At 50.6% G+C, this 25,323-nt stretch overlaps 3 protein-coding genes across 4 annotated transcripts; 1 reads left to right on the top strand and 2 right to left on the bottom strand.

Annotated features, from left to right (window-relative positions):
* Positions 1 to 76: 76 nt before the first annotated feature.
* On the bottom strand, positions 77 to 14,825 carry USP5 (ubiquitin specific peptidase 5). Of its 2 annotated transcripts, none has more exons than XM_063394192.1 (20): positions 14,665 to 14,825; positions 13,097 to 13,222; positions 12,737 to 12,803; positions 9,826 to 9,959; positions 9,380 to 9,525; positions 8,920 to 9,104; positions 8,260 to 8,354; positions 7,563 to 7,756; positions 7,339 to 7,410; positions 6,030 to 6,111; positions 5,691 to 5,816; positions 5,098 to 5,251; positions 4,557 to 4,731; positions 3,184 to 3,272; positions 2,799 to 2,990; positions 2,116 to 2,259; positions 1,817 to 1,962; positions 1,579 to 1,732; positions 846 to 930; positions 77 to 683 (listed from the first exon to the last, which is right to left on the bottom strand). In XM_063394192.1, the coding sequence occupies exons 1-20, from the start codon at positions 14,770 to 14,772 to the stop codon at positions 590 to 592; spliced, it is 2,568 nt and encodes an 855-aa protein (XP_063250262.1). In that variant the 5' UTR covers positions 14,773 to 14,825; the 3' UTR covers positions 77 to 589. The 2 variants fall into 2 exon arrangements, with proteins under 2 accessions (XP_063250262.1, XP_063250263.1); XM_063394193.1 differs by having other exon boundaries at positions 2,868 to 2,990; positions 14,665 to 14,824.
* Positions 14,826 to 14,974: 149 nt separating this feature from the next.
* CDCA3 (cell division cycle associated 3) lies at positions 14,975 to 17,622 on the top strand. The gene is made up of 5 exons (XM_063394196.1): positions 14,975 to 15,307; positions 15,381 to 15,510; positions 15,594 to 15,797; positions 16,711 to 16,832; positions 17,226 to 17,622. The coding sequence occupies exons 1-5, from the start codon at positions 15,194 to 15,196 to the stop codon at positions 17,355 to 17,357; spliced, it is 702 nt and encodes a 233-aa protein (XP_063250266.1). The 5' UTR covers positions 14,975 to 15,193; the 3' UTR covers positions 17,358 to 17,622.
* A 1,436-nt stretch (positions 17,623 to 19,058) lies between these two features.
* GNB3 (G protein subunit beta 3) lies at positions 19,059 to 24,946 on the bottom strand. The gene is made up of 9 exons (XM_063394194.1): positions 23,762 to 24,946; positions 23,204 to 23,242; positions 22,948 to 23,054; positions 22,770 to 22,833; positions 22,507 to 22,669; positions 22,340 to 22,406; positions 21,287 to 21,488; positions 19,971 to 20,187; positions 19,059 to 19,165 (listed from the first exon to the last, which is right to left on the bottom strand). The coding sequence occupies exons 1-9, from the start codon at positions 23,816 to 23,818 to the stop codon at positions 19,059 to 19,061; spliced, it is 1,023 nt and encodes a 340-aa protein (XP_063250264.1). The 5' UTR covers positions 23,819 to 24,946.
* Between the last annotated feature and the right edge of the window lie 377 nt (positions 24,947 to 25,323).

Below are 25,323 nucleotides of genomic sequence, written 5' to 3' on the forward strand. Positions count from 1 at the left end.
GCGCCCCGCCCCACGCGCAGCCCCGCCCCTCGCCCCAGCCGCGCTTTCCCCCAGGCAGGCGGGGCCAGACGGGAGCCAGGGGGTATTTCCACTTTTATTTTGTCCCTCGTGTATTTTGGCATGTCAAGGGCACACAAGGGGAAGCGCTGCTCGTGGCCCGCCTTGCTGCCCGCCCCACGCCCACGCCCGACAGGGCGCACAGGAGGACCCCCCCCCCCCATTCACAAGCCACACGTACACACAAGTCCCCTCCTCTCCTTCCGGACAGCAAGGAGGTGGCATCATCCCACCAAGCAGCGAAGCACTAGGGCTGTGTGTTACGGGGGTGGGGACAGTGAGGACATTTCCTATAGAAACAGATATTCCCAACCCCCCTCACCCCCTCACTCATGTCCACGGGGGCTCCAGCCCCCAGTCGATTAGTCAGTGAACTCTTCTCTCCCCCCGTGTCTCCACAGAGAGGCTGTGAAGGGACTGGGGAAAGGAGCAGGGAAGAGAAGGACCCTGCTCCCACCCTCACTGCCCCCACCCCCTTCCCCCCCACACCTTCAGCCCACTCTCCCCCCACCACACACAGCAAGAGGATGTTCTAGCTGGGAATCCGCTGATAGAAGTAGATGTAGCCCAGGTCCTTGGGGGGCTTCTCAGAAGCACAGACTTTCTGGTCGTTGTAGATCACCCACCTGCAACAGGCACCAGAGGAGCTCAGGAAGGCCATTCCGTGTTAAGATACAACTCGATCCCATTCACCTGCTCTCAGCCCCAACCCCCAAGACCTCTGAAGAAACGGGAGGATGAGGATTTAAAGCCATACCTCAGTTCCCTTACACTGTGGAAATCCTTACCTGCCATCTTTCTTGATGTGACAAACATAATGTCCACACATAGTTGAAGTGCCCATGTGGCTGATGAAGGCAAACAGCTGATATTCTTGAAAGAAGGAGGGAAGAGAGGATTGTCAGGGAAAGAGGAAAGATGTCTTATCCCCTAACACCCTGGGCAAGGCCCTCTCTATAGAAGGATCCCTGAAGGAAGCTCTGCTGAGTAATAATTTAGAACTGGATCCCCATCAAGTGTGACTGTGAGTGGTCTTAAGGCCAAACATACAGGAAAATGGGAGATGCTAGCTTCCATTTAGCCTTTTCTTTTCCAACTTTTTATTTGGGCCATGGGTGCTGGATGGGTAAGGCAGGGATTCTGCCGCCCTACAGCACCCAGCAGCCAACACCACTGGCACAAATTCTGTGCCGACTGGAACTGCTTCTTTCAGTGGGAATTAAATGGGCAAAAAAGCCTCCCAGAACCACTGGATAAAAGCAGCACGGCCCTTCCTGTATTTCACTTGTTGGCACTTCCCCAGCCTCTCTTTTATTGGCTTCCAGGGAATCCTCAATCAGCCTGAAGGGTCTGGACTACTTTGCCACTCCTTCCCTCTTTCTCCCTGTTTCCACCTCTACAACCAGACCAGCCCTGCAACAGCTGCAGCTGCTAAAATCTGCAGTAGTGCATGGATCAGGAATTACAAAATCACGTTGAGTCTGCAGCCCAAAATCCACACTCCTATGGCTCGGAACTCACTTCCAGGTCCATCGCGCACTTTGGGACCCACAGGGACGGATTCAGAGATGGACTCGGCTGCCGAGCGCCCCTCTGAGATATCCATAGCAGCTTCTGCATCGAGGTCATCAATGTGGCTAAAGATCCAATCCACAGCACGCTCCAGACTGTTGTTCTGGAAGGAAAAAGAAGACAGTGAACTTGAGAATTCCTGTTCCTGAGAAAATCCTTGGTCTTCGATGTCACCTGTGCCTCTCACCGTGGCTCTGAGTGCTTTCATTGCCTGGTCCCGGGAGAAGCCCATGGAGACAATGGTGGCCACACTGTCTTCTGAAGGAGGGTCTGGGCAGGCAATAGTTGACCCTGGCCCACTGGATCCAGGGAGAACTAATGGGTTAGCGAAGTCTGCAGCAAGAAACACAACACAGCTCAGAGGAATTAGATCTTTCCAAGAGCATACAGCCCAAGCCCAAACTACTTCACTTTTCCAGTGCGGTAGTAGGACACAAGCACAACAGCCCAGAAGCAGTAAGCTTCACTGTGGGCATGGCCTCATACCTGGATCGTCCATATGTGACATGACCCAGTTCATGGCCGCCTCAACCCCACTGTTGCCTGTGTAATACACGGCTTTGCGGCAGGCATCCATGGGAAAGCCCATTTCCACCAGCTGGATAATCACCGACTCATCCAGCATGGGTGCTGTGGGAAGACAGAAGTTAAAGCCACCCACTCCCACCCATCCCTGCTGGCTCCATTTCGTCTCGTGTCACACAGCCTCCAAAGCCACCACTTCCTGGCTTTATTTCACACCAGGTTCCATCTCTTGGCTTTTCTCAGCCACCTTCTTCTTCAGAAGAGCAGTCTCACACACAGGCAAAGAATAAAACGATTCAACCCATGAACTCAGGAGCACTGGCTCTTCCCTAGGCTCTGACCCCAACCTCCCACTTTGGTTTGTGAAAATTAAATACCCCTACCAATTAAATCCTGTATAAACCCCAGCTCTGCCTCCTCTAAATGCACCGGACATGCCACCCTGCATCTTGCACAGAACAGGAATCAACAAACCCCCTTGCATAACTCCCTTGCATAACAGGCATGCAAGGGAGGCAGCTGGCAATCGCTGACAAAAGGACAGGGAAAGTCTGAGCAAGTGGGAAACTGCTAGCATGGGAAACAAGGCAAGGAGAGCAAGGAAATGAGTCAGGCATTAGGAAGAGAGGAGGAGAATCACTAACATGTCGGAGAGGAGAAGTGAGGGGAGCAGAAGGAGTCGTCGTCCTCGTTGCCATAGAACCCCAGGCTACCTTTGGGCTCATCTGGTGTCACCAGTGGGGGTGCGATGTCTGGCATTTCTTCTTCTCCTTCCTGCAGCCCCGTTCCCTGCAGTGCAGAGATATCCAGCTCCTCTGGCATTTCAATGGAAACATCTGCAAGATATGGTCTTGCTCAGCCTCCATGCAGGGGCAGAAACAAAGGACTTGGCTGGGAGATCTAGAAGGGTAAGTCCCTGGGGATGCCTGCAGCAATTTTGGGATAGTTACTTTCCTCCTGGCAGTAATGACCACAATATCCATATGTGACTCCCAGTACTATATGCTCTGCACTCCTCATCTTCCTTACCGAGCTTTTTGGGCACCCAGTCCAGACCGAAAGTGAACTTCTTGATCTGGATGACCAGATAATCTGGGAAGGAAGCAAACCGCGTCGTTCTGAAAGAGACACAGAATATTTTTAAATACTCTGTCAGCAAAGTTTCAGGGCATCTAGCTGATCCAAGAAATCAGTGAGTAGGGCAGGGCCATGTCCTGAGCAGGCTGGGGGATACACCTGTCTGTGCAGCTCTCCTGTGCTGAGCTTAAAGCTCCTCAAACACAGAACCACTTCTAAGGCAGAAGCTCTGACAAGACAAGATGGAATGTAAATCTTGGAGATGTGAAAAAATAGTACATACTCTACCTTCCAATCCTGTATTTTACAAGCCTGGTCAGATTTTGTTTAATTAAAAGTCTACCTCTTAAGGAATGTAGTGGAAATAAAATCTTTTATTAGACCAAGAGATACAACTGCAGGAACTGACAAGCTTTCAAGCACAAGAGCACTTCTTTGGATATGAAACAGAAGCAGTGAATTTTAAGTTAACTGAATTTGATTAAACATTATTTAGTTAGACAATTTGAGAAAGTGCTTGGAATCTATGAAACAGGGGAATGATGTGAAGGGAGAAGCACCTATGAGACAGATACTCATTACCAGGTGATAACTGCAACATGCTGTAGAACTAAATTAAGCAACGTTAAAGCGTTTGAATACAACTCAGTAAAAATTAAACCAAAATGTTACCTTTCAATGTGATGTTTGTTTATAGTAGCTATTGCTTAGTAATGAAGTGTTTGTTAGAAAAGCACTTTAAACTCTTGAGGACTTTCATTGCAAAAGAACATTCAGCAGCATCACAGCAGAAAGCTGCTTACAGTTGTAATCTTGTCACTGCAACTTTGCACTGTTACATGTGCTACAGTGAGAAAAATTAAAGCTGTTTTTTAGGCCTTGCTACTAGCATTCAAGTTAGCATTCTTTCAAAGAACTCATGCATCTGTTACACTCAGTGTTCTGCTGAAATCTTAACAGTTAAAAACTTGAAGAAAATTTAGAGATGGTGCAAGATCAGTATCATCGTACAGTCAGTACTGATTCCAGAGCTGAATTTTAAATTTACAGTAAAAGCTATTAGTTTTCTGAAATATCACTGTGTTTTTGTAGCCTCTCAGCAACTGAAATCTGATGGCTAGGACTTCACTAGCCCTGCTGTTCTGCCCACTGAGGGCAACCACTCTAGCACTGATGGACTGATTCCCTCTCTGCTTCAATGTTCTATGGACCCAGGGTGTGGAGGACTACAAGCTTCAGTTTGGTTCTTCCCCCAAGCCACTACAAGAAGTCCCCAGAGACGCAGCTATGGCCAGTTCATCACAGCTTAGCTGACACACACTTACTTAAGAGCCACAGACTTGGCCTGCAAGGCTGTGCTCCAGAAATCATCCACCTGCTCTGGAGCTCCATAGGCCTCTAGGCAGGAGCTGAAAGGCACCTTGGCTCGCACAAGCTCAGGCAGCGGTTGCTTCTCCTCCTCTGCCTGCCTCTTCTTCTCCTCATATTCCAGCAGTTCATCTAGAGAACAAAGCAGAGGAGTCAAGGACCACCTCTAGGTACCTACAAAGTGACTGGTGTCAGCTGCACTCAGAGGCAGAGCAGGCCTATAGATACACGCCATCGAGAAGGGAGCCCAGCTTCCAGAGCACAGTTCTGCTACTGCAGTCACTCCTGCTTTGCTGCTGAATCACAGCCCAGCTTGTGGTGTCCGAGGAAAAGGCTCCAGAGGGACATCACCGTGTCACACCACCTCTGAAGAAATCAGCCCAATCCCACAAAAGCAGGAGAAGGATCTGGCCTCAGAAGTGGCAAAGAAGTCTGCAAGGATAGTACAATACACAAACATAGCGTTTGCTACTGTTCTGGTCTTGGCACATTACTGACCTTTGTTGAGTGCAGCATCCATGGGCACAGGCAGCTGCATAATATAGTCCACACGCTGGGTATATTTCACCTTTTCTGTGGCCAGGCACTTCAGCTTCTCCTCCACCAGAAAACGGAAGACCTCGTTAGGGTTCTCCGAGCTGCGGCAGTTCCTCTGAAGAAGGAGAGATTAGAAGGACAGATGTAACCTCAGAATGGCACAAAAAATCATCTGCAGTAACAGTGATGCCACACAGCACATGGCTGAAGAGTATTCACTTCTGTACGTAGTCCCCTGGAAAAGACAGCAAAGAGGAAACTAAAGCCAGCTTCTGTACTCCAGGAAGCCATGGCATTCCTGCTCCTAAAGAACAAAGTTTACATCTCCAGCTGTGCCACTCCCAGAAAAGATTTCGCCATGGAATCAGCCCTGAAAACATGGCCAAACACCTCTCCTTCTCCACCCTGGCAAGTGCTATATGGCCCATTTCCCTGTGCTCTCTCCTTCTCTCTGCTCCGATTGCCAGCTTCTCACCTCCACTCCTTACCCCTTGCTGCGGGAAGAAAATCAAGATGTACTTTTCCATGATTTGCCAGATAGACTCAACCATTACCTCCACCATGTTGATGAAGTGCAGAAAGAATTCCTGGGCATCCTGCTGTCGGTTAGTGGAAAATTCTGGGTGCCCCTTTCCGATAAGGGACTTAAACATGCGTGGAGCAATGCCATTTTGCATACCCTGCAAACAACAATGTGGAAGAGGAAGGTGGTCATAATTTGCCAAGCATGTGTCCTGGCATGTAGATTCTTAGCCATGCTTTTCTTCAGGTGACAGACCTTGGAACAAGCCCCAGAACATGCCTTCAGAAAGGGTTCTCCCTCCTTTGCCACACAGCACACACAACACCTCATGCAACACACGCATCAAGAGGATGCTGTATCCAAGCCTCACCTTCTGATCAGGCTGCTGCTCCCCATCTGCAGAAGCTGGCCTTGAATACTCCCCAGAAAGCAAACCATGGCCCAGTTTGGCTCTGGAATGATAAAGTCACTGTTACTATCAATGTTTCTTCAATCTCACATGCTCCAGGAGCCACATCAACCCATCCAGCTTTAATGCTGCCATGGGTTGTCAGTCTCACAGATAACAGCTTTCTCTGCTGCACCAGGCAAGATTATCTTATTGCTCTCTGGCCCCTGAAGATGTCACTGACTTCAAAGTTAGCAGGGATTTTGGGTGCCAATCTCAACCACTGCTTGCACACTGAGTAGATCATGAAGGAACAGCTGGTGCCGAGCCACACTGCAGCTGCGCCACAGCCAAGCTGAGCTGCAGCCTGACGGGGGCAATGGAGCAGTGTCTGACTGTGCAGGAGACAACAGGGCAGAGAAATTGTCTGAGCCAGAAATAGCACTGCTGGGAGCAGACTGATCACGTTTTCCCAGAGGAAAGATTGACTGCATGAGGTGCTTAATGGACAACAGTATGTGTTCAGCGATTTCCTCCTATGCCCAGACCCTCCTGCTATTCCATTTCACTGCAGTCCTTCCCCATCATTATTGCCATTTGTCTGGAACCAAACCTTATCAATTCCTCCCTTTGCTCAGGCAATTTCTGGCTGTCTCACCTTAATCTCCCCTCAGTGAACACCTCACTCCAGGCTGCCCAAATTTAGAATCCTCCTGTACCACTGAACTCCCTGTCCACAAATGCCACCTTCCATTCCTCCATCCTAAACTTCCACATGCTTGTTTGAGAGCAGCTGTAGCACAGACTTCACACACTTAAAATGCAACCCCCTCCTAAATGTTGTGTTCCTCCTTCTGAATATTCTCCTGCACAGTACCTCTTGAGGGAAGCCTCTTTAAGCACACATAAGTTATCTACTGAGAATAAAGCTGCCTAAACCTATGTATCCCCTTGCTCTTTGCCATCTCCCTCCACTGCAGACAGAAAGCCCCTTTTAACTGTTATGCAGACAGAAGCTGCCTCCCAGAAATTCCCGCAGTTTAACAGGCATAACACACATAATAGACTTCAGAGCCTGTCATGCACATGAGGTACATTTTGTCCTCTCCATCTAGGGCATTCAGCTGAACTTCCTTGGCTTAGATCCTTATTGATCACTGAGGATCAGTGTCTCTGGTTACAGGCAAGGAGAGAGAGGTGAGGCTTGAGGGACAATCCTGGAGCAAAGAAGCACAGAGGGGATGCATCCAGGCAGCCTCAGCCTCCCTTCTCTCACCAAAATTCTACGTACACTTGTGTGCTGAAATCCTGTGTGGGGTCCGAAGGTGCACTTTGGAATATCTTCTCCAGCTTGTCCACATACCTGCAGAGCAAAGCAGAGAAAGCTAAGGGATATGCAGCTTCATCTGGTAAAAATGCAGTTCTGAGCATGATTACTGCAACAGAAGCTCCCAGCTCTAGGAGACCTTTGCACTGATCCCAGACTAATGGAAAGGAGTGATTAAGCTCACTTACTTTCTCTGGAAGTCTGGGATACTGAACAGCACCTGCATCACAGAATTGAGGTAGCAACTGTTGCCCAGGTTACGGATACCGGTGTACCCAGGCCCATAGAGGGGCTTGAGTTGAACACCAGACTCCTGGATGAGCTCCCACTCCCCAATGCGCTGGTTCATGTCTATTTCCAGTTCTGTCATGGTCTTGTCTGTCTGCAGAGGGAAAGAACAGGAAAATCCTCAAAGAAGACTCAAGGAAACATCAGAGGTGTGCAAAGTGCAATGCTGTAGAGAAGCAGAGTCAAGTTCATTTTGTTTTATTTTATAAGTAGAGGAGGAAGAAACAAGAGTTTTTTCCATATATATGAATACCTGGGGCAGAGTAAGGAAAAGAAATATGGGAGAAATCTGAACCATTCCCTATAAAGAGGCATGGAAACCACACACTAACAAAAGAAGCTCAGCACCTAGGAGCGTCCCTGCCCACAGCACTGACACATAACCCAAGGGAAATAAACCTAAGGGACATGAAAGAAAGGCAAAAAAGGCAATCAAAGAAGAGAGGCAGACAAGACAACTCTCTTTGTGACAAAAACCTAGGGTTTTTTGACCAGGAATGGCTCTGCATAGCCACAGAAAGCTGGAATCCAGCTAAGACACCTCGGAGTTGCTTCTTTCTCCCTCTGGGCCTATGGAGGACACCACTTCCTCCTCACCTTCTGCATCTTGAGCATGTCAATCCCAAAGTGTGCCAGGTGTTCTGCCAGGTTGGGATCCAATACCATGTCATCCTCATCATAGGAGTAGACATCTGTGCAGGAAAACAGAAAAAAGGGAAACTTATAATGGCCTGTGATCTCAAATTCAGAGCTGGATGAAGAAAGTGCTCAGAACTGTGAGTTTTGACAAACTGAGCCATTGGGGTTTCTGCCTTTTCTCAGCAGAATAAAGTAACAGACAGAATATTGAGATTCCTCCTAACCATGTGACTAAGACAACCTTGACACCAGTCACGGTTCAGAGGTACACTTACGCCAGGAGTAAGGAAAGTGGGTTACTGTGCTGTATACGCTCTGCTTAGGATTTGAACACGCAATTCTTTGATAAACACCCCAACACAGAAAATCAGATGGCAACCTGGATAACTGTTCTAAAAGCTCCCAATTACAAGGGAGGGGTGGAGGAAGGCAAGGTTTTTTTATCAGCTCGTTCTTTGCTTCCCACAAGAAGCAGGTCAGAGTGGGAAAGTTCACAATGGGGTGACACTGTGTGTTCCGGGTCACGAGATGGCCAACACCACCCTGACACATGCAAGAGATCTGTGCTAGCCTGAGCGGTGCCTGGTGTCCCTAACCCTGGGAGGATCCCCCTCTCACCAGCCCCATCAGGAGTGATTGTTCCCAGTTTCACAGCCAGTGGGTAGCCCGTTTCCCGGTAGTGCTCGACCGCGTGGTTGTTGCCACCGCTGCCGTCAAAGTAGCGCCGACCACAGAGGATGGCTCCGTCGGTCATGTTCAGCCACAGGTTCTCCTTCATGTCACACTTGCTGCACTTCCAGCCACTATTGACAAGGAACACAGAAAAAGAGATCAGAGGAGAAGCCTCTGGGTTCTACTTCCCAAGCCCTCACCATTGCTGCCCACTGCAATAGCTACAGTATAAGGGATCTCACTGCTCTTTTACCACAGAACACTGAGAACCCTGACATACCTTAGTGTGCCACCTCCCCTGAATCTACTGTGCCAAGGCACACAAAACAAGTCTCAGCTGCTGCTGCAGCCCAGCACAGAAGGGTCTGGGACAGAGTGACACAGAAAGTTCCAGCGCTATGCTCACCACGGTGGGATGCGGACGTCGTTCTGAAGCTGGTGCAGGGAAAAAGCGTGCTTGGAAACACGCCGAACCTCCCCATCCCAAGCCTGCACCTCCTGCTTCCGTGAGGCTGAGTCTGCTGTCAGGATGGCCTCAATCGCACTGGCAATCTGGAATTAGGACAGCAGGAGAAAACATGAAGGGCTGCCCTACCACGGTGAGGGCACAAGAAGCTTCAAGTGCCACAACATTCCACATTTAGGCAAGTCAGTTGAGACTTTTGGGAGCTTCAGTCACACACAAGCCAGAACCCTGCAACACACAGCACTGTGCAAGTGCAGAACAATCCTGATGACTGCCAGTTGAGACTTCACAGCGGCTCTGCAGGATCCTTTTTACAGGGCAGTTTCCTTCTCTGTAATGGTACATTTCCTCATCAACAGTAAACACAGCCCTCCACCCAAACATACCCTGTCTTTGACCATGTCTGGTAGTCCCTCCAGCCCATCACGTGGAATATCCAAATGGTCTGGCAAAATTACTATTTTTACATCTTCGTCATATTCAAACTTTTCTTCTGTGATGTCAAATCCACCTTCTACACCTACAAGAAGAAAAATCATTGTGGTAACAGGTGAAATCAAAGAGCTTGAAAAGCTTCTTTCCCCACAGCTTACATGAAATTAGGTACCATGACTAAGACAATGATCTAAATCAGTGACCCACAATCTTTCTTCCACTTCTGGATCCCAGAGCCTCTGCTCCTGTTCACAGGAACAATTATAAGCTTAGTGACAATAGGTTTATTTTTCCCAGCTCTCTTTACAGATGCTTAAAAACAATCTCCAGACTCTAGCTACAACCAGGAAGAAAACCAAACCTCCTCTAGAGAGGAACTGGCTAGAACAGAGCCAAGATAAAGCACTGGTGCTCATCCTTAACAGAATACTCAAGACAATGAATGGAGATGTGCATGAAGAAATTATCTTGTAAGCCAGGGCAAAGGTCAGGTCTACTGGCATCTTTAAGAAGCCTTCCTCTCTTTCTTGCCTTTCCCAGAAAGGATTGTCTGGAGTCCTGCACTCAAGCAAGAAGAACCAGGAGTTTCTCTGGAACCAGAACATCCAGAATTGCAGAAAAACTCTGAGCAAAGGTATAGTGATAGTAGTTTCTATGCCCACCTAGCTGTGCTTTGCAGAGGTTGCACCAGAAAAATGGAGATCCACACATAAAAGGTTATTTGCCAGTTGTAAAGAGTCATCATGGATGCTCATCAAAACATCTGCAGTTTCTGCAGATTCCCTCAACTACAGTTTTTGGATTTTGTAGGTACTCAGAGGAAAAGCTTGGCCTTCTCTGTTCTGCAGATATTCACATTCTAAGTCCCAAAAGGAAACAGGCAGAAGACACATGGCTTATTAGCAGTCTAAACACCCTGTGTTTTTAAACTGAATTTCCTATGTTTCTGGGAAAATTGCGTGCTGTGACTGCAATAATCTCTGCAACAAATATCTGAAGGGAATGACAGCTTTTGCTGCTCAGTGCCTCTGCCTCAAGAATCCTGTGTGCAAAACAGTTCTGATAACCACTACTGTATTTCCTTAAAACATTCTTGTCAAAAATATCCAGTCCCATGATATCTCCTGCAACTCCCTCCTTAGACACATACAATTTTTAAACTATAGCATAAACTGCTATGTATGAACACAATAATTTTTAGAAAACAGTCACCAGCATCATGCAACAACACACCTAGATAATCCTCTTCTGTGCCTCTTCAGCACAGCCCAGAGATTTCCTGTCACCACTTCACAGAGTAAAGCAATACACAATCCCCTAGGGCATTACACAACTCCTAAACCCTAAACAAACTAAACCAGACTGGTGAGGCCCCCTCAGGTGGCTGCGTGAACCTTCTGAGTCTCCAGATGAGGAAAAGGGTCAATAATCACCAGCTTGCCCTGAGGTACACTGCCCCCCTTTCCATGGTGGTACCTAAGCACTACACACCACAAAAGTCCATCAAACAACATGCAGGCACAGGAGGCAAACACTCCAGATCTTTTCTCGTCATTGAGAGGGGAAAGTGAGGTACAGAGGCATCAAGGGCTACATTTTGTTCACAAATCTTTCTAGTACTTTAAAAAAATCTCCCATGTCAGGATTAGCTCAACCTCCACAGTTCAGCAAAAAAGATAAAAATCCTTCTCCTGAACTTGAGACCATTGTCTCACAGGGCTAATACTTTTATTTTCTCCTGCTCCATTCACACCACTAAGCTGTTATCACAGGCAGGTATCTGCCGACCCACAGACAACACTTGTTGCAAGACCTCTGTAGAATTCAGGATGCAGAAATAACTCATAATTCAGACCGGGCTTCATCTCTCCCAAAGAGCATAATCATATATATACATAAAAGCACTGGCTATCTGAAGAAGCATATATTCCAGCCTCAGTTTTGCTAGAGTGATCTTTGGGGCTCTGTTCAACTCACTACCAAAACAGAGAGCAGCTGACATTTTTAATAGTGGTGTTTGTGCTCTGGCAGCAGACGAGTCACTAGGCGTCTGCACCAGGGAAAAAGTGAGCCAAAATCAAGATGTTCACAGTCCAGATTCTGGATTTCCCTCTAGTGGTCAGCTTCCAGCAAGCCAAGAACCTGTTACTGCTACAAGTGTTCCTGTCCCTTCCTTTATGTGTCTCCATAATGGCTCAGAAATTACCAGCTGCGACTGCTCCAAATAAGCAGCATCTCCACTGACTGCTGTGACAGCCCTCTCAGTCGGTGAGAGACAGTAATGGAACACCGGCCTTGTACTTCCAAAAAAGGAAGATTTAAAATATTTTTTATGTTTTAATGCTCATATGGATTTTCTCCAGTATCAGCCTTATAAGACCTAATGAGCCAAAAATGTTAATGCAGCATTTCCCATTAATTTCTTCCCTGTCTGTATCAATAATGCTAGCTCAATATCAGAAGAGTTTAAAAAATAGTTTATCTGCCAGGAGCTTCAAACTGACTTTTCTCAGACATATATTTTCTCAAATTTACTTCTGTCCCATGCAGGGCACACTGCACTTAAGCAACAGTCCCAGCCCAGTGATCCCCACACCAAGCTAAGCCAGGCACGTGGGGTCATGGCAGAGGATAAAAAAACCACATTTATCCACGGAAAACAAGATGTGACTTTGGACACAAAACACAATTACCTTAATGACTGCTCTACAGAAACTGCTCACCCGAGACACACTGGAAAACGTGAAGTCTGAATTTGGCCAGGGATACTAGCCAAGAAGAGTAAAGCAAAGGAGACAAACCAGGCAGCTCCAGAGGACTGGCTGAACACAAGGACCATGCAGTACGTAGGCGCTTCCTTACCGATAGCCAAGCGAGTTGGTTTCTTCCTTGGGGGGTCCCCAGCACTGGAGTTGGTGTCTTCTTCCTTCTGTGGCATTTAGAAGAAATAGGGAAATAAGAGTTAAGGGGACAAGCATGCTCTGGCAAGCCTTAGGGATTGAAATCAAGCTACTCTGAAAACAGAAACCAGGCAGAAGTAACGTGAGCAATCCACACAACAATTCAGCACAAGCAGAACTGAAGCACGGGTGTCCCTCAATTCACCAGGAAAAACAACAGCTGCATCTCAGGAGAGAAAACTCTTTATCTGATGGAATACACAGACACAGCGCAGCTCTCAATTTCAGAAGAAGTTTGAGTGTATGTGTTTTTATTTTTTACCGGTTTGCGTGTCCTTTTGAGGTGCAGGTAGACCCGCTGGCCTGTTTTCTGATAGTGCTTTTCCACAAACTGCTTCCCAAAGCCCAGGAACGTGTTCATGCAGATATACAAGCCGCCATCTGACTCCTGGAAGGGAGGAGGGACGAAACTGAAGGGAGGTGGCAAGGAATGCCATTCCAGCTGCTAGGATAGGCATGGCAGACCAGTCATTATTCGTTAAGTCATGGCAACAACTCATTCCTACACAGAAGCCACAAGTAGCTAGTAAGAAATAGGATGGCAAGCCCCAGCCTGGCTGTCCCAGAAGAACAGGTACTTCTGTCATGATGATGTATTTAAAAAACTATTTGTGTGTTCATTTATGGCAGGATGCTACCAAATCAGGAAAGCCTGAGTTTCCACTAGAGTTTATCTCGTAAAAGGCCCTTACCACGCACAGTTTACAAGTCCAGAGTATAGTAGAATCACTACCAGCAAAACTGTGGCACCCTGTCCAAACACGTGACTCCCAATGCCATCGGGAATGATGCCAAGCTACAGTGTGAGGAAGGTTAACAGACCACTGTTTACTTTTGCTCTTCTGCTTAAAAGCCTGTGAGCAGCTTGGAAACAGATACAGAACATGCCCCACCATCCCACCAGCAGCTGGAAAATGCCACATTCATTCAGCAGATACCCTTTTCAAACTGAAGGTGCAGGGGACCCAAATGCAGAAGCTGGAAAGGAGGGAAATCACTAAGAAGCTTTCAGAAGCTGCTGGGACTGGGACAGAGTGGGCAGTGCACGGTCAGGCATCACTGTGGAGCTCGGGGAGGGAAAGAGGGCCAGGATGCCATGTGCCGCTCTCTCCAGGGACCCGTATCTTCCAGCTGCAGCCCGTTCCTGCTGCGCTGGGGCTCAGCCCGGACAGGCGCCTGCCAAGATGCTCAAGGGGGACCTCGCCCTTCCTCTGCCTTTGCCTCCCCAGGTCCACTTAGGCCGAGCAGGGTAGCGCAGGAGGCGCAGGGATGCCAGCGGGGTGGAGATGGCTGGAGAAGGGACCACTGCCATCTTAATGACACAGCACCGCCTCGCCCCCCGCCTGCCGGGCCACGCCGCGCGGCCAGGCCGGGGGGGTGGCTCAGACTCGGGCAGGGCGGGACCCCCGGCCCGCCCCCCCCGCCGCCGAGGGCGGGCCCGGGACGCGCCCGACCCCCCAGCCCCGCCGGACTACAAGTCCTGGCGAGCGCTCGCACGGAGGGTTCGGGCCGGGGGCACTCCCTCTCCGGGGACCGCCGGCGAGCCGGGCCGCCGCTGATCGGGGCGAGCGCCCTGCCCACGCCCGCCCCGGCCCCAGAACTACAGCCCCCAGCGCACCGCGGGCGGGCGGGGCGCGCCGCGGGGCACGCCGGGCGCAGTAGTCCGCGAGGGCCCTGCGCGCCGCCCGGGAGCGGCCGCCGCGGTCACGGGGGAACCACAAATCCCGTGAGGCCCCGCGCGGGCGGCGCCCCGGCTGGCGGCGGGGTGGGAGCCGGCCGCGGCGGGAGCAGCCCGGGCGGGCGGGCGGGCCGGCGGCGGGGCGCGCTTACCGGCGTGTCGAAGGAGAAGGCGCACTCGTCCTTGTGGACGCGGTCGCCGGCCTTGGGCACCCGGATGGACGGCAACACCGACAGCAGCGCCTCGCTCAGCTCCGCCATGACAGCGGCTCACCGCGGCACCGCCCACAGCCCCGCCCCGCCCAATCGCAGCCCGGCGCGGTCAGGCGGGTCCTGGCCAATCGGCAGCGAGGCTGGAGGCCGGACTCGCCGCACTGACCCGCCGGCTCGCCCAATCGCGACCGCCCCTCGGCCATCGAGGGAGGCGGTGCCTGGCTCCTCGACCAATAACGACGTAGTGAGGGGCGAGGGGGCGGGTCTGTCCCGAAGATTGACAGCGGGGTGAGGCGGGACGTGACGGGCGGGGACCGCGGAGCCGACGGGCTGGCGGCGCGGGGAGATGGGCGTGGCGCCCTGAGCCCCGCCCCCGCGGGGCGGCCAATGGGCGGCGGCACCGCCCGGCGCGCGGGAGATTCGAACGGCGCATCCGGCGGGGCAGGGGCGCAGTGCGGCCGCCGCCGCCATGGGGGCCTCCGGCAGCGCCCCCGCCACCCCGGCCGCGCTCCGCAACAAGCACCTGGCGCACGTCAGCGACCCCCGCTCCCCCACCGCCGGCATCCTGCGCACCCCCATCGAGGTAGGCGCCCTCCCGCCGCCGCTCCCCTCTGCGTGGCTCCGGCCGGCCGCCCCCACGGCTGCCCTCTCCGCAGGTGGTGAGCTCCCCGGCGGGCAGCCCGCAGCCCAGCCCTGCCGAGCCGCCGGCGGGCATCGGCCAGGAGCGGGACCCACGGTCGCCCACGCCCGGCATCTCCCGCACGCCCATGAGAGCCGTGTCGAGTGGTGAGTGAAGCCGCCGTGGGTGGGCGGGGTGAGGGGCTGTGCCTGCCTTAGAGGCTCACCCCGTCCCTCTCCGGCCCCGGCAGACAGCGTGGACCGCCTGGTGAAGCAGCTCAGCGAGGCCTTCGGGGCCGAGGCCGCGGCCCCGGAGCCGGCGCCTCCGGGAGCGGCTGGCCCCGCCGAGGAGCCGGCCCGGCGGAGCTCCCCGCCCGCGGGCCAAGAGGCGGAGAGGCCGCCCTCTCCCAGCACGGCCCGGCCCGGCCGCCCCGCCGGGCACGGCCTCTCCTCGGGTGAGTGCTCGGTGTGCGGGTGACAGGGCTCCGTGTGCCCGCAGAGTGCGCGGGATGGGCTGGGAGCAGGTCGGGGCTCTCGGCACCATCTGCTCCGGGTGCCTTCTCCGGCCTTGCTCCCCGACAGAGCCCGTCCCTAGCCTCAGCTCGGCTGTGTCCCAACGCCTGGAGCCCCTTTGGGAACTGTTGTGCTATCGAACCGATTTCTGCCCGGAGCTGAGAAATTGTTTTCAGCCTGTATTCAAAATCAAGAGGTATACAACAACTCTTGCCCTCTCTGAGATGGGTTTGTGGCTCTGTAGATTCGTCCAGAGGGACCTTACAGTTTCTCCTTGGGAAGAGCTATGGAGCAAGTGTAGGCAGCACGTCTCTGTGCTATGGCTGAGCAGTGCTGAGAGACTTTGATGCAGGCTGTGCTTCAGAAAGCTCTGTGCTGAGCACTGCTGCTCACGGGAGCAGCTGAGAGCTGGGACTGTTCAGCCTGGAGAGGGAAATGCTCAGAGGGTATCTGATTAATAGATACAAACACCTGAAGGAAGGGTATAAGGAAGGGAGAGCCAGGCTCTTTACGGTGGTGCCCAGTGATGGGACCAGAGGCAAAGGGGATGCAATGGCCCCTACAAAAGAAACACCTTTTTTTTCACTGTGAGGGTGACCAAGCACTGGACCAGGTTGCTCAGAAAGGTTGCAGAATCTCTGTCCTTTAAAATATTCAAGAGACTCCTGGACAATGGGCTTTAGGTGGTCCTGCTGGAGTAGGTCCTCTAGAGTTCCCCCTCCAACATCAGCCTTTCTGTGATCCCTTTGCCTCAAAGCCCTTGGGTAAGTGTTTGATAAAGGCCGGGAGACATTTTAAATCTAGGACTTTGAGCCTTGCTGTGACTGCACCAGTGTGTTTCCTTTTGTCAACTAGTGAGCAAGCCCATAAGACACAAGCCCAACAACAAATTCATGGTGACATCTGGAGGAGCTGGCCGCTCTCCCCTCAGTGTTCTACGAGATGACAATTCTCCCAGTACTCCTGCCCCTCGCCAGGTAAAACTCAGTGGGCCATCCTGAGGGAGGGAGATTGGGCTGAAAAAAAAAAGCCAAATCCTTCAATTTCTGTATCTTGTAGGGTCCCAGTTTAGGATTGTGGCCTCCTAGACCTGTAGAGACTAGTTACTTCACAAATGTTTTTCTGTGGGTCAGTCTTGTCACTAAATGTCTCCAATCTTGTTCAATGTCTGTCTTTGGCCTTACCATGAAATTGCCATTTCAGTGCAATTTCTTTCTCTTTAGGCTGTAGAAAAAAGTCACTTTTGTACATTGTCACAAGAGAGTCCAAGCTGAATGGGCTGAAAATAGGCTACATATTCTACTGAGAATTAACTAACCTTCAATTAACTTGTGTTTTACACTCTGTGTTTGGGTTTTTTATTTCTCTAGGGCAAGAGGCACATGTTAGGAGAGAACCTTGGGGAGAAGGAAGTGGATCTGAGCAGGAGCCTTAAATCTGGGAACTGTGCTTGGAGTGACTTGAACAAAGAGAACCAACAGTGTCCTTTTGTGGAGAACTAGACATTTCTTTTTTTTCAGGATCTTGCTATAATTTGCTCCTGTGTTTTGAGAATTTTCTAGTGGGGAGAAATCCTACAAAAGACTGAAACCTCAAAGCAGTGCCACATTTCTCACATATTGCTGTTGGAGAAAGATCTCTCCCTCCTCTTCCTAGCCTGTCATGTCTTATGTACAGCACAGACTTTATCTCTTTTATTGTATATCAGCTGTATTGATTTTTCCATAGAGTTTTTATCTCTAGTAAATAAATCTGTGTTCAACCTTTGCTGACTGTATGTCCTGATATTATGCTTGCCTGCCCAGCACAATATTTTCTTCGGGACAGGGGTTCAGGAACAAATAGTTCAGCCTTCCATTAGCCTTAAAACTGCCTTGTCCCCTGCCTGGAGCACACTGAAGGGTATGGCCTTGAATTCATGTACAACAGTGTGAGCTGGGAAGCTGCAGCTCCCTGCAGAAAACTGATATACATCCAGCACCACCTCGGGAGTTGTATTGCTCCTGCACTGACCTGAAACTGAGTTGTGCAAGGGTGTGCTGTGAGGGTGAGATCCAAAATGATGTGAGATAGTATTGTCCATTAATATTGACCCTGTTGATCTCCAGCTCTCCCTAGCAGAGCCTTGGCACCCCCAGGATGTTGCTCTGAGCCAACAAGTGGTACAGAGGCTGAATAAAATGGCTGGCTCCTGTAACTGAGCTAGAATATCCAAGCTTTGAAAGGATGCACTTTCAGTTTGCTATCCCAACTTCAGCCTAAAAGATGTGAGGAACACCCTCCCCTGAAGACTGAGCTAAAGCAAGGTCTGTGGATGAGGTGTTGACTGGTTGAGACCGGCAGGCAATATTCACAGGAAAGGAGTTATATTTGCAGTAGCTCACTGCAATGCTGGAAAGAACAGAGCCTGCAGTGCTTCTGTGAGCTTTCTTTATTTGCCTGGGCTATGAAGATCTAAACAGACTTGAAAACATGGGCTGATGGCTACTGGTTAGATAGGGTCACCATACAATGCAGGAGTGAGGCAAAGAGGGAAGGAATAGCAAGAAACAGACAATAAGAATAATATAATGTTCCCTGATATTCTGGCAGGTCTTGAGGGCTACCTTTCTGCCATTTATGCATAGATAAGACAAACTAAGAAAAGAATAAATATATTCCCTGCTATTCTGGCAGGTCTGAAGGCTGCCTTTTCCCCCTTTATGCATAGATAGGACTCGAGCTAAATGTTCCCCCATGGAAATGAGCCGAATGCCATAGAAATCTCAAACCCAGTGTGTCTCTGGGGCTGTCTGCATGGATACAGGACAGCAGCAGGGAGAGAGCTTAGTCAGGGGTGGGTGCTGCATGAGGGGTCCTCTGAAGGAAGAGGATGGGTATCAGTGTGGGTAGAGGTGCTTGAAGGAAGGTGCAGGGTGTCTGAATTGTACTGCAAAGTCCTGAGACATAAAGAACAGGTCTTCAAGCCTGCACAAGGCTGGAAACTGCTGGGGCTGTTTGGAGAGAGAAGGGCCAGTGCATGTGCTCTGCTCCCCTGCTTCTCCTCCCTGATCTCCTTTCCCTTTCACTCTGGGAGACTCCTACAAGTGACCTGTGTCTAGAGACAAGTGGAAGTGGTAGGTGGGCGTTTCTGTTGTGCTCATCTGATGATGCTGTTTTGCATGGGCTCGGGCTGTGGGCTCTTCCGCTCTCTGCTGGCATCCTCAGTTCCAGATCTTGAGGAAACTGTCCCAGGAGCCAGTGGCAACAGCCATGCCATCCGCCGTCACCCCCAGGCAGCTCACTCTGTTGTCGTGGCCAGAAAGGATTCCTGTGGCAGGAAAGACGAGAGGTCAGGGAGCGAAGGGGGGTCTGTGAGTGGTGACAGGGTTGGCCCTGCTGAGGACACACATCGCAGGCCCTTCTGTTCCTGCACCACCTCTTGCAGTCAGCACGTGGAACAAATGTACAGAACTTCTGTGTGTGGTGTAACCACCACCCACAGGCCTGGCCACAGGGTCCTTGGGAAGGTATGGCCAGCTGAATCCTCATATAACTGCTTTCACCCTGGAGTGATGTTAAGGCTAAGATAGGACTGGGGTCCTTGATGAGGCTGAGAAACAGCAATGCTGTTGGTGGGCCGTGTTTCATGACTTTTCAGAAGGTAGGGGGCAGATCTGAAAGAAAAATGCTGTGTGTTCTGTGTATGAGCATCACAGAGTACCCAAAGATGTTGGATGGAAGCCCAGGTGCACACTTGGCTTGGTGCCTGGCCACCAAGTGGCACTGTGAGTACCTGGAACTGGCAAACAGCAGACTAGGAGAAAGTAGGATATTCTATTGGTGGTTGCGAGCAGTTTGAGCTAATAAGGACCTTCTTGTCCCCCTTGAAACAATGTTGTTTAAAGGCTTGACTTCCTTGACATAAAATACAATAGCCCTTCTATGCCGGGGAGAGTTGTCCTAGCTCTGGTATGCTCCCTAAGTGCAAGGGAGCTTTGTTGGGTTTCAGTCAGTATAGGATGTCTTCCCTTTAGGAAAAATAAGTGCCTCATTATCCCTAAGGGAGGGACAGGAAGGACAGGAGGGACACTCCCTTGCAGGGAGTGAAAGAGGGACCTCAAGGAGCCACTCACCCACACGCTCTGCTTTCAGGGAGTCCCAGATGTTGCAGTTGAAGTCATCGTAGCCAGCAAACAAGAGCCGCCCGCTGCGGGAGAGGGCAATGGAGGTGATTCCGCAGATGATGGTCTCGTGGGAGTACACGATGAGCTCCTGGTCCGCCCGCAGGTCGAAGAGGCGGCACGTGGCATCATCGGAGCCGGTGCAGATGGCCTCGCCGTTAGGGAAGAACTGGGGAGGGCACACCGTGGCTTAATGAGGTTTCCCGCTGATCCAAATGGAATTCCTCAACTCATCACCCCCCTGCTAACTACCAGGAAGCCATGGAGGCGGGAAAACCTGGCAGGACCAGACACTGGATCATAAAATTTGAGTCTGCTGAAGGGGGAGACTGATATTTCCTGTAAAGCCTAATAAACCCCATTCACTTCAAATAAAACAAATGTCTCTAAGGGGCTAGAGCTGTTGCAAGATATCACAGTGCTTGGGGAAAGATTACTTTAACTCCAGCTGTTAGGTTGGGACTCGATGAATGTTCACCCATTATCCCTCAGCTGAGGTCTAACATAATTCTGGCTACCAGAGCCTTCCTCTATCTGATCCCAGGCTTCTCATACAAGCTTGTTTTCTGTGGTCTTGCTTTGAGGAGTAAATAAAGGGCTCCTCAGGAGCAGGTAGGGCAGAAAACCGTGTGGCCAACAAGGTAGCCATGGCACAACTGAGAAAGGTTTTACTAGTTGATGTCAGTGGAGGGTGGTTTGAGCAGCAGACTGCAGGAAGCTGGCAGGCTCATTTGGTTAGCTACAAGGATTAGTCTGGCATGTTTGTTGTCCTGCTATATCTGCAGCTCTGAGGGAGGTGCTTCCTTCCAAATGTCTGAGCTGCCTCCCATGAAAATTTAATCTCCACAAGATCTCCCTGTGATCCCATGTCCCACCTCACCTCTTCTGTCTGGAGCTGACCTCAGCTGAGTTAGGTATTCCTGCTGCCTCACTTGTGTCCTGCGCCAGGGCTGCAGGAGCACAGTGCCTGAACCACAGTTCCCAACAGCTGCTGCCAGCAGAGCTGGACCAGCACCTGTGTCAGGGTCCACAGACCATGGTGTGCTGCCTGCCCAAGACTTGGGCGCTTTGGTGCCTGGGAAGACCTCTCCCCCAAACTTCAGTGATCCTGGGCACTCCCTGCTTCAGGCTGGATCATGGGCCCAAGGTCTAAGACCTTTGTTACCCTTAAGACTGTGACTATGTTCTTTCAACCCTGTGCCAAGGCTGTTTCAGAGCTGTTCCAGCCCCCATTTTCCCCCCTAGCACCGCGCAGGCAGCATACGTACGGAGATGGCGTTGATGTCGGACTCGTGCCCCGAGAAGGTCTGACGGCAGGAGCCCTCCCGCACGTCCCACAGTTTGGCAGTAGCGTCACAAGCCCCAGAGACGAAGAGTTTGAAGTCAGGGGAGACGGCCAAGCTCATGCAGTCTCCAGTGTGACCAATGAACACAGTCTTCTGCTGCCCCGTCTCGATGTCCCAGAGCGCGCTGCAGGAAGGGAGAGGAGAGGAGAGACTGTCTCGGAGCCAGTCCAGGCAGAGCAGGCCTACAGCTGGGCTGAAAAGCTGTCCCACTCACACAAAAAAAGAGAAAAACCGTGGCTACAGCACAGAAAAATGGGTGAGAGCACCCCTGGAGTCAGCTGTATACAACAGGAGGTATCTTCTCAGCTGTTGTTGGCAATGCTTTTGCCAGAACAGAGTTAGACTAAGGCTGGGTGTGTGTGAGGTTTGGCCTATTCCCATAAATGTAACAGCTGAAGAGAATACTGATAGACAGTAAGAGGGACACAAACAGCACAAAATAGCAAACAGCTGAAAAAGGTCTTCTGTGTCCACATTTGTAAAATGCAAAGCTCTTGTTCAGTGGGGTGCCACACCACAGGCAGGCAAAGAAACCCAGGTTCTTCCAAAGCAGTGGGATGGGGTGGGGTGAATAAAGACTCAGGACTGTTCAGAGTCACAGCTAGCAAGTCCTGAGATCCTGGAACCAAAAGATCCAGGTGCTGCTTCTGCAGCATCCCTTGCACAGAGGGCAAGACTTGAGAAGTGGAGAACGTAAAAATAAAACATTTTCTGTCCTGGTATAAATGACACTCTTCTTTGTGAGGTCATGTTGATATGATCCCTACTACTTGACCTGGCCTCAGCTGGGAAAAGAAGCATCTGTTCTGCCAAGGGAGGAAGAATGGATCGAACTTCCTAAGGTGCTCCATGTGGCCTTCCCATGTAGGAGCAATTCTTCCTTAGATAGTGGAGTGCTGAAGAGCAGAAGGACTGCACTTTCTGTTGTGCTAAGAGCAGAGGTCATGTCACTAGGATGCAGGAGAGAGCACTCACCATGTGGTATCTCCAGAGCTAGTCACAATATTGTTGTCATCAAGAAATCGGCAGCAGGAGAGGTATCCTGGGAAGCAGGAACAAGCAAATATGAGAAAGGGGGCAGGGATAGAAAGGTGAAGTTTGGAAGCAGGGGGCACCCAGTTGCAGGCAGGCAGGGCACACACCTGTATGGGCTGAGAGCTCCCTGCTGACTTTGACGTTGCCTTCACGAGACTTGAGGCTGTAGATGGAGCACATGTTGTCAAGGCCTCCACAGGCCACAAAATTGCCAGAGGGGGCATAGGCACAGGTCATGACCCAGGAGGAACGCAAAGGGATGGCATGAACCTGGGAGGACCAGAAACAGTGTCAGGACTCTTGGCAGGAAAGAGAAGAGCTCCAAGGGGACCCACTCCAGCATCCTGTTTTGCAGCCACCTGATTCCTACCTTGTTAGTTGTGTATGTGTCCCACACAATCAGTTTCCCATCTTGTGAGGCACTGACCATTAGTCTGTGAGAAAGGAACAACATCAGGTTAGTAGCTTTCTTCCCATCACAGCCTTCCTGCCCGTCACACCCGTGTGCTGTCCTGCACCCAGCAGATCAGCAGCAGCAGCGCTCTCACTTGGAGTCCGTGGACCAGTGCAAGGCGTAGATCTTGGCCAGGTGTCCCCGCAGGGTCCTTCGGGTCCGCATCTGGATGCGCCCAACAACCTCCATCCCGGACACAATCTGAAGAAAGAGTGGTGGGAGAGAAAAAATTTATCTCGGACTACCAGGTGCTTTACTGCTTTCCACATCTCTGCCTCTTAACTCCTTCCTGACTGGACAAAAGCCCCCTCAGAGTGGTGCTAACTTGCCCAGCCAGCCCCATCCCTTACCTGAGCAAGCGTCGTGTCTGCACAGGCTTTCCGGGCATCCTAGAGAAGAGACAAGAGGAGATGAGGCAGATTAAAAACATGTGGGAAAGGCAATGACAAGTGAAATTTGGGGTCATAGTCTGAGGGCTACTAGAAGTAGGAACTGTGGCTTTGCTGTGTTTGGATTGTGCCAGCACAGGAGGATATTTGTCTGTGATTAGGGCACCCTGATACCAGTCAAACATCAGGAAGAGGAGCCAAAATTTGCTCAGCATCCAGTTTGCTGTGCTACACCCTTTCCATAGACCGTCCCACCTGACAGAACACCAACTGGCTCACAGACAGAGGAGATCCTGGGGATTCACCACACTCTTGGGACCCCTCTTCTCTCCCTTCCCCTGCCACTCTTCCCCCCACCATGATGTGAAGATCTCCATTAGCATTTAAAGGGCTGTGGAGGACTCCAAGCATGTAGATGGAGAAAGCCCAACTCCAGCTTGTGACTGAGGAAGAAAGTCTGGGCATGCAGTGGAGGGGTAGACACGCTCTCAGCAGTTTCATGACTGTTGCCAGCATTACCGCAATCTGCTTCTTCAGCTGCTCAGCCTCCTGCTTCATCTGTTCCATTTCCCCCATCTTTCTGACCTAGGGGTGGCTCCTCCACGTGGGGCAGCCTGGATTCTGGGGAAACAAATCAAAGGAGAGAGGTGTGAGTTGGACAGGACACTGATGTGACTGCTCAGTTATGGAAATGTAGGTGTCTCTGGTAAAGGGGTGGTGACCATTTCTTGACTGAATACTCAGTAATGTCACGCTGTATCCGGCCACAGCCCCTAGCTTTTGGAAAGGTTGTGCTGGGCCTGGTCAAAGGTCCATTTTGTCTTGGATCCTACTTACACATACACATGCAGAAGCTAAAAAACTCCAGAGCTGAGGTTCTGGCCACAATTATCTGCTCACTTTTAACTTCTCCATTCCAAGCCCTGGGGCCTCTTGATCAGCTTCTCCCTGTTCATGGCCAAGTCTCAGCTCCAGGAGGAAGAAACTTGATGGGGGAAGCCCACTGGCTATTTCCTACTGTTTGTCCTGAGCAAAACCTCACCAGGCAGGACCCACCAACTCTCTGACCACCATGGAAATCTATGGGGCTGTTGAGGTGCTCTCTCAGGATTTCCTTCCAGTTTCACATCAAAAACCAAACTAAAACAAAACCAAACCAACCAACCAACCAAAAAACACAAAACCAAAAAAACTACAAAAACCAAACCAAACAAAAAACAAACAAAAAACACAAACAAACAAACAAAAAACAAACAAAAAACCCAGACCACAACAAATCAAAATAAAATAAAAAGAAAGGTGTATGGCTAGTGAAGGATCTAAGAATAACATAAGCCGATAGGGGCACATCTCCTACTTGTCCAGTCCCAGCTTTTCACTGACATCCAAAGCTAGAGCAGCACTACTGTATGCAAGTCCTTGATGGACTTTTCTTCTGGACATTTTTCCACACCATCTTTGTGCCCATGCCAAGTTCAGTCTCCTTAGTACCCCATAGTGATGACTTTCACAGCTGGGTGGCAGACTCTGCAAAGAAGTTCCTGCTTCTGTCACTTCCCGGTGGCACTAGTTCCACTTGACAGTAGCTATATTTTGAGTTGGAAGAATCAGCAAATAACCGGTCTCTATTCACCTCTGCAGCACTCGGTATTTTATACATCTTTGTCATACCCATCTCTTTTCCAGACTGCAGAACAAACTTAGTCATTCCTGCTGTGTAAGCTGTTACGTCCTATTATCTCTGTTGTTCTATGAGCTTTTTTTCAGTTGTTTACAGAGCAGAGATGATAGGTTTTTGCAGGGAGAGAGGGAACCAGAACTGTAATCCGTATTCAAGATGCAGGTGCACTGTATCATTATTCAACATCTCTGTTTGGTTCTCTCTTTCTTGTTATGTGCGCTTAAATCTTCACCAGTGATTCTAGTATCTCCCACTTTTGTAGACAAACATGATCTTTAATTGCTCCAACGTTTCACCTGGATAGATGTGAGTGTCCAGATGTGCTCCAGGTGTTGCTCAAGAAATGTTCCAGCAGCATCTGCAGAATTTCTCCTAGTTCCTGTGGGTCACATCACTTCTG

The sequence above is a fragment of the Prinia subflava genome, chromosome 3 (assembly GCF_021018805.1).
Source record: "Prinia subflava isolate CZ2003 ecotype Zambia chromosome 3, Cam_Psub_1.2, whole genome shotgun sequence".
Taxonomy (NCBI): domain Eukaryota; kingdom Metazoa; phylum Chordata; class Aves; order Passeriformes; family Cisticolidae; genus Prinia; species Prinia subflava.

Excerpts from the sequence above, each read along its gene's own strand:
- USP5 (XM_063394192.1), bottom strand. The coding sequence starts at position 14,772 with ATGGCGGAGCTGAGCGAGGCGCTGCTGTCGGTGTTGCCGTCCATCCGG. Across the intron at positions 5,817-6,029 it reads AGCAGCAGCCTGATCAGAAG|GGTATGCAAAATGGCATTGC; the intron begins GTGAGGCTTGGA and ends TGTTGTTTGCAG. Across the intron at positions 2,260-2,798 it reads TCACTTCTCCTCTCCGACAT|CACCCATGCTGGATGAGTCG; the intron begins GTTAGTGATTCT and ends GTCTTCCCACAG.
- CDCA3 (XM_063394196.1), top strand. The coding sequence starts at position 15,194 with ATGGGGGCCTCCGGCAGCGCCCCCGCCACCCCGGCCGCGCTCCGCAAC. Across the intron at positions 15,308-15,380 it reads TCCTGCGCACCCCCATCGAG|GTGGTGAGCTCCCCGGCGGG; the intron begins GTAGGCGCCCTC and ends CCCTCTCCGCAG. Across the intron at positions 16,833-17,225 it reads GTACTCCTGCCCCTCGCCAG|GGCAAGAGGCACATGTTAGG; the intron begins GTAAAACTCAGT and ends TTATTTCTCTAG.
- GNB3 (XM_063394194.1), bottom strand. The coding sequence starts at position 23,818 with ATGGGGGAAATGGAACAGATGAAGCAGGAGGCTGAGCAGCTGAAGAAG. Across the intron at positions 21,489-22,339 it reads AGCTCTGGAGATACCACATG|CGCGCTCTGGGACATCGAGA; the intron begins GTGAGTGCTCTC and ends CCCTTCCTGCAG. Across the intron at positions 19,166-19,970 it reads CCTGAAAGCAGAGCGTGTGG|GAATCCTTTCTGGCCACGAC; the intron begins GTGAGTGGCTCC and ends TTCCTGCCACAG.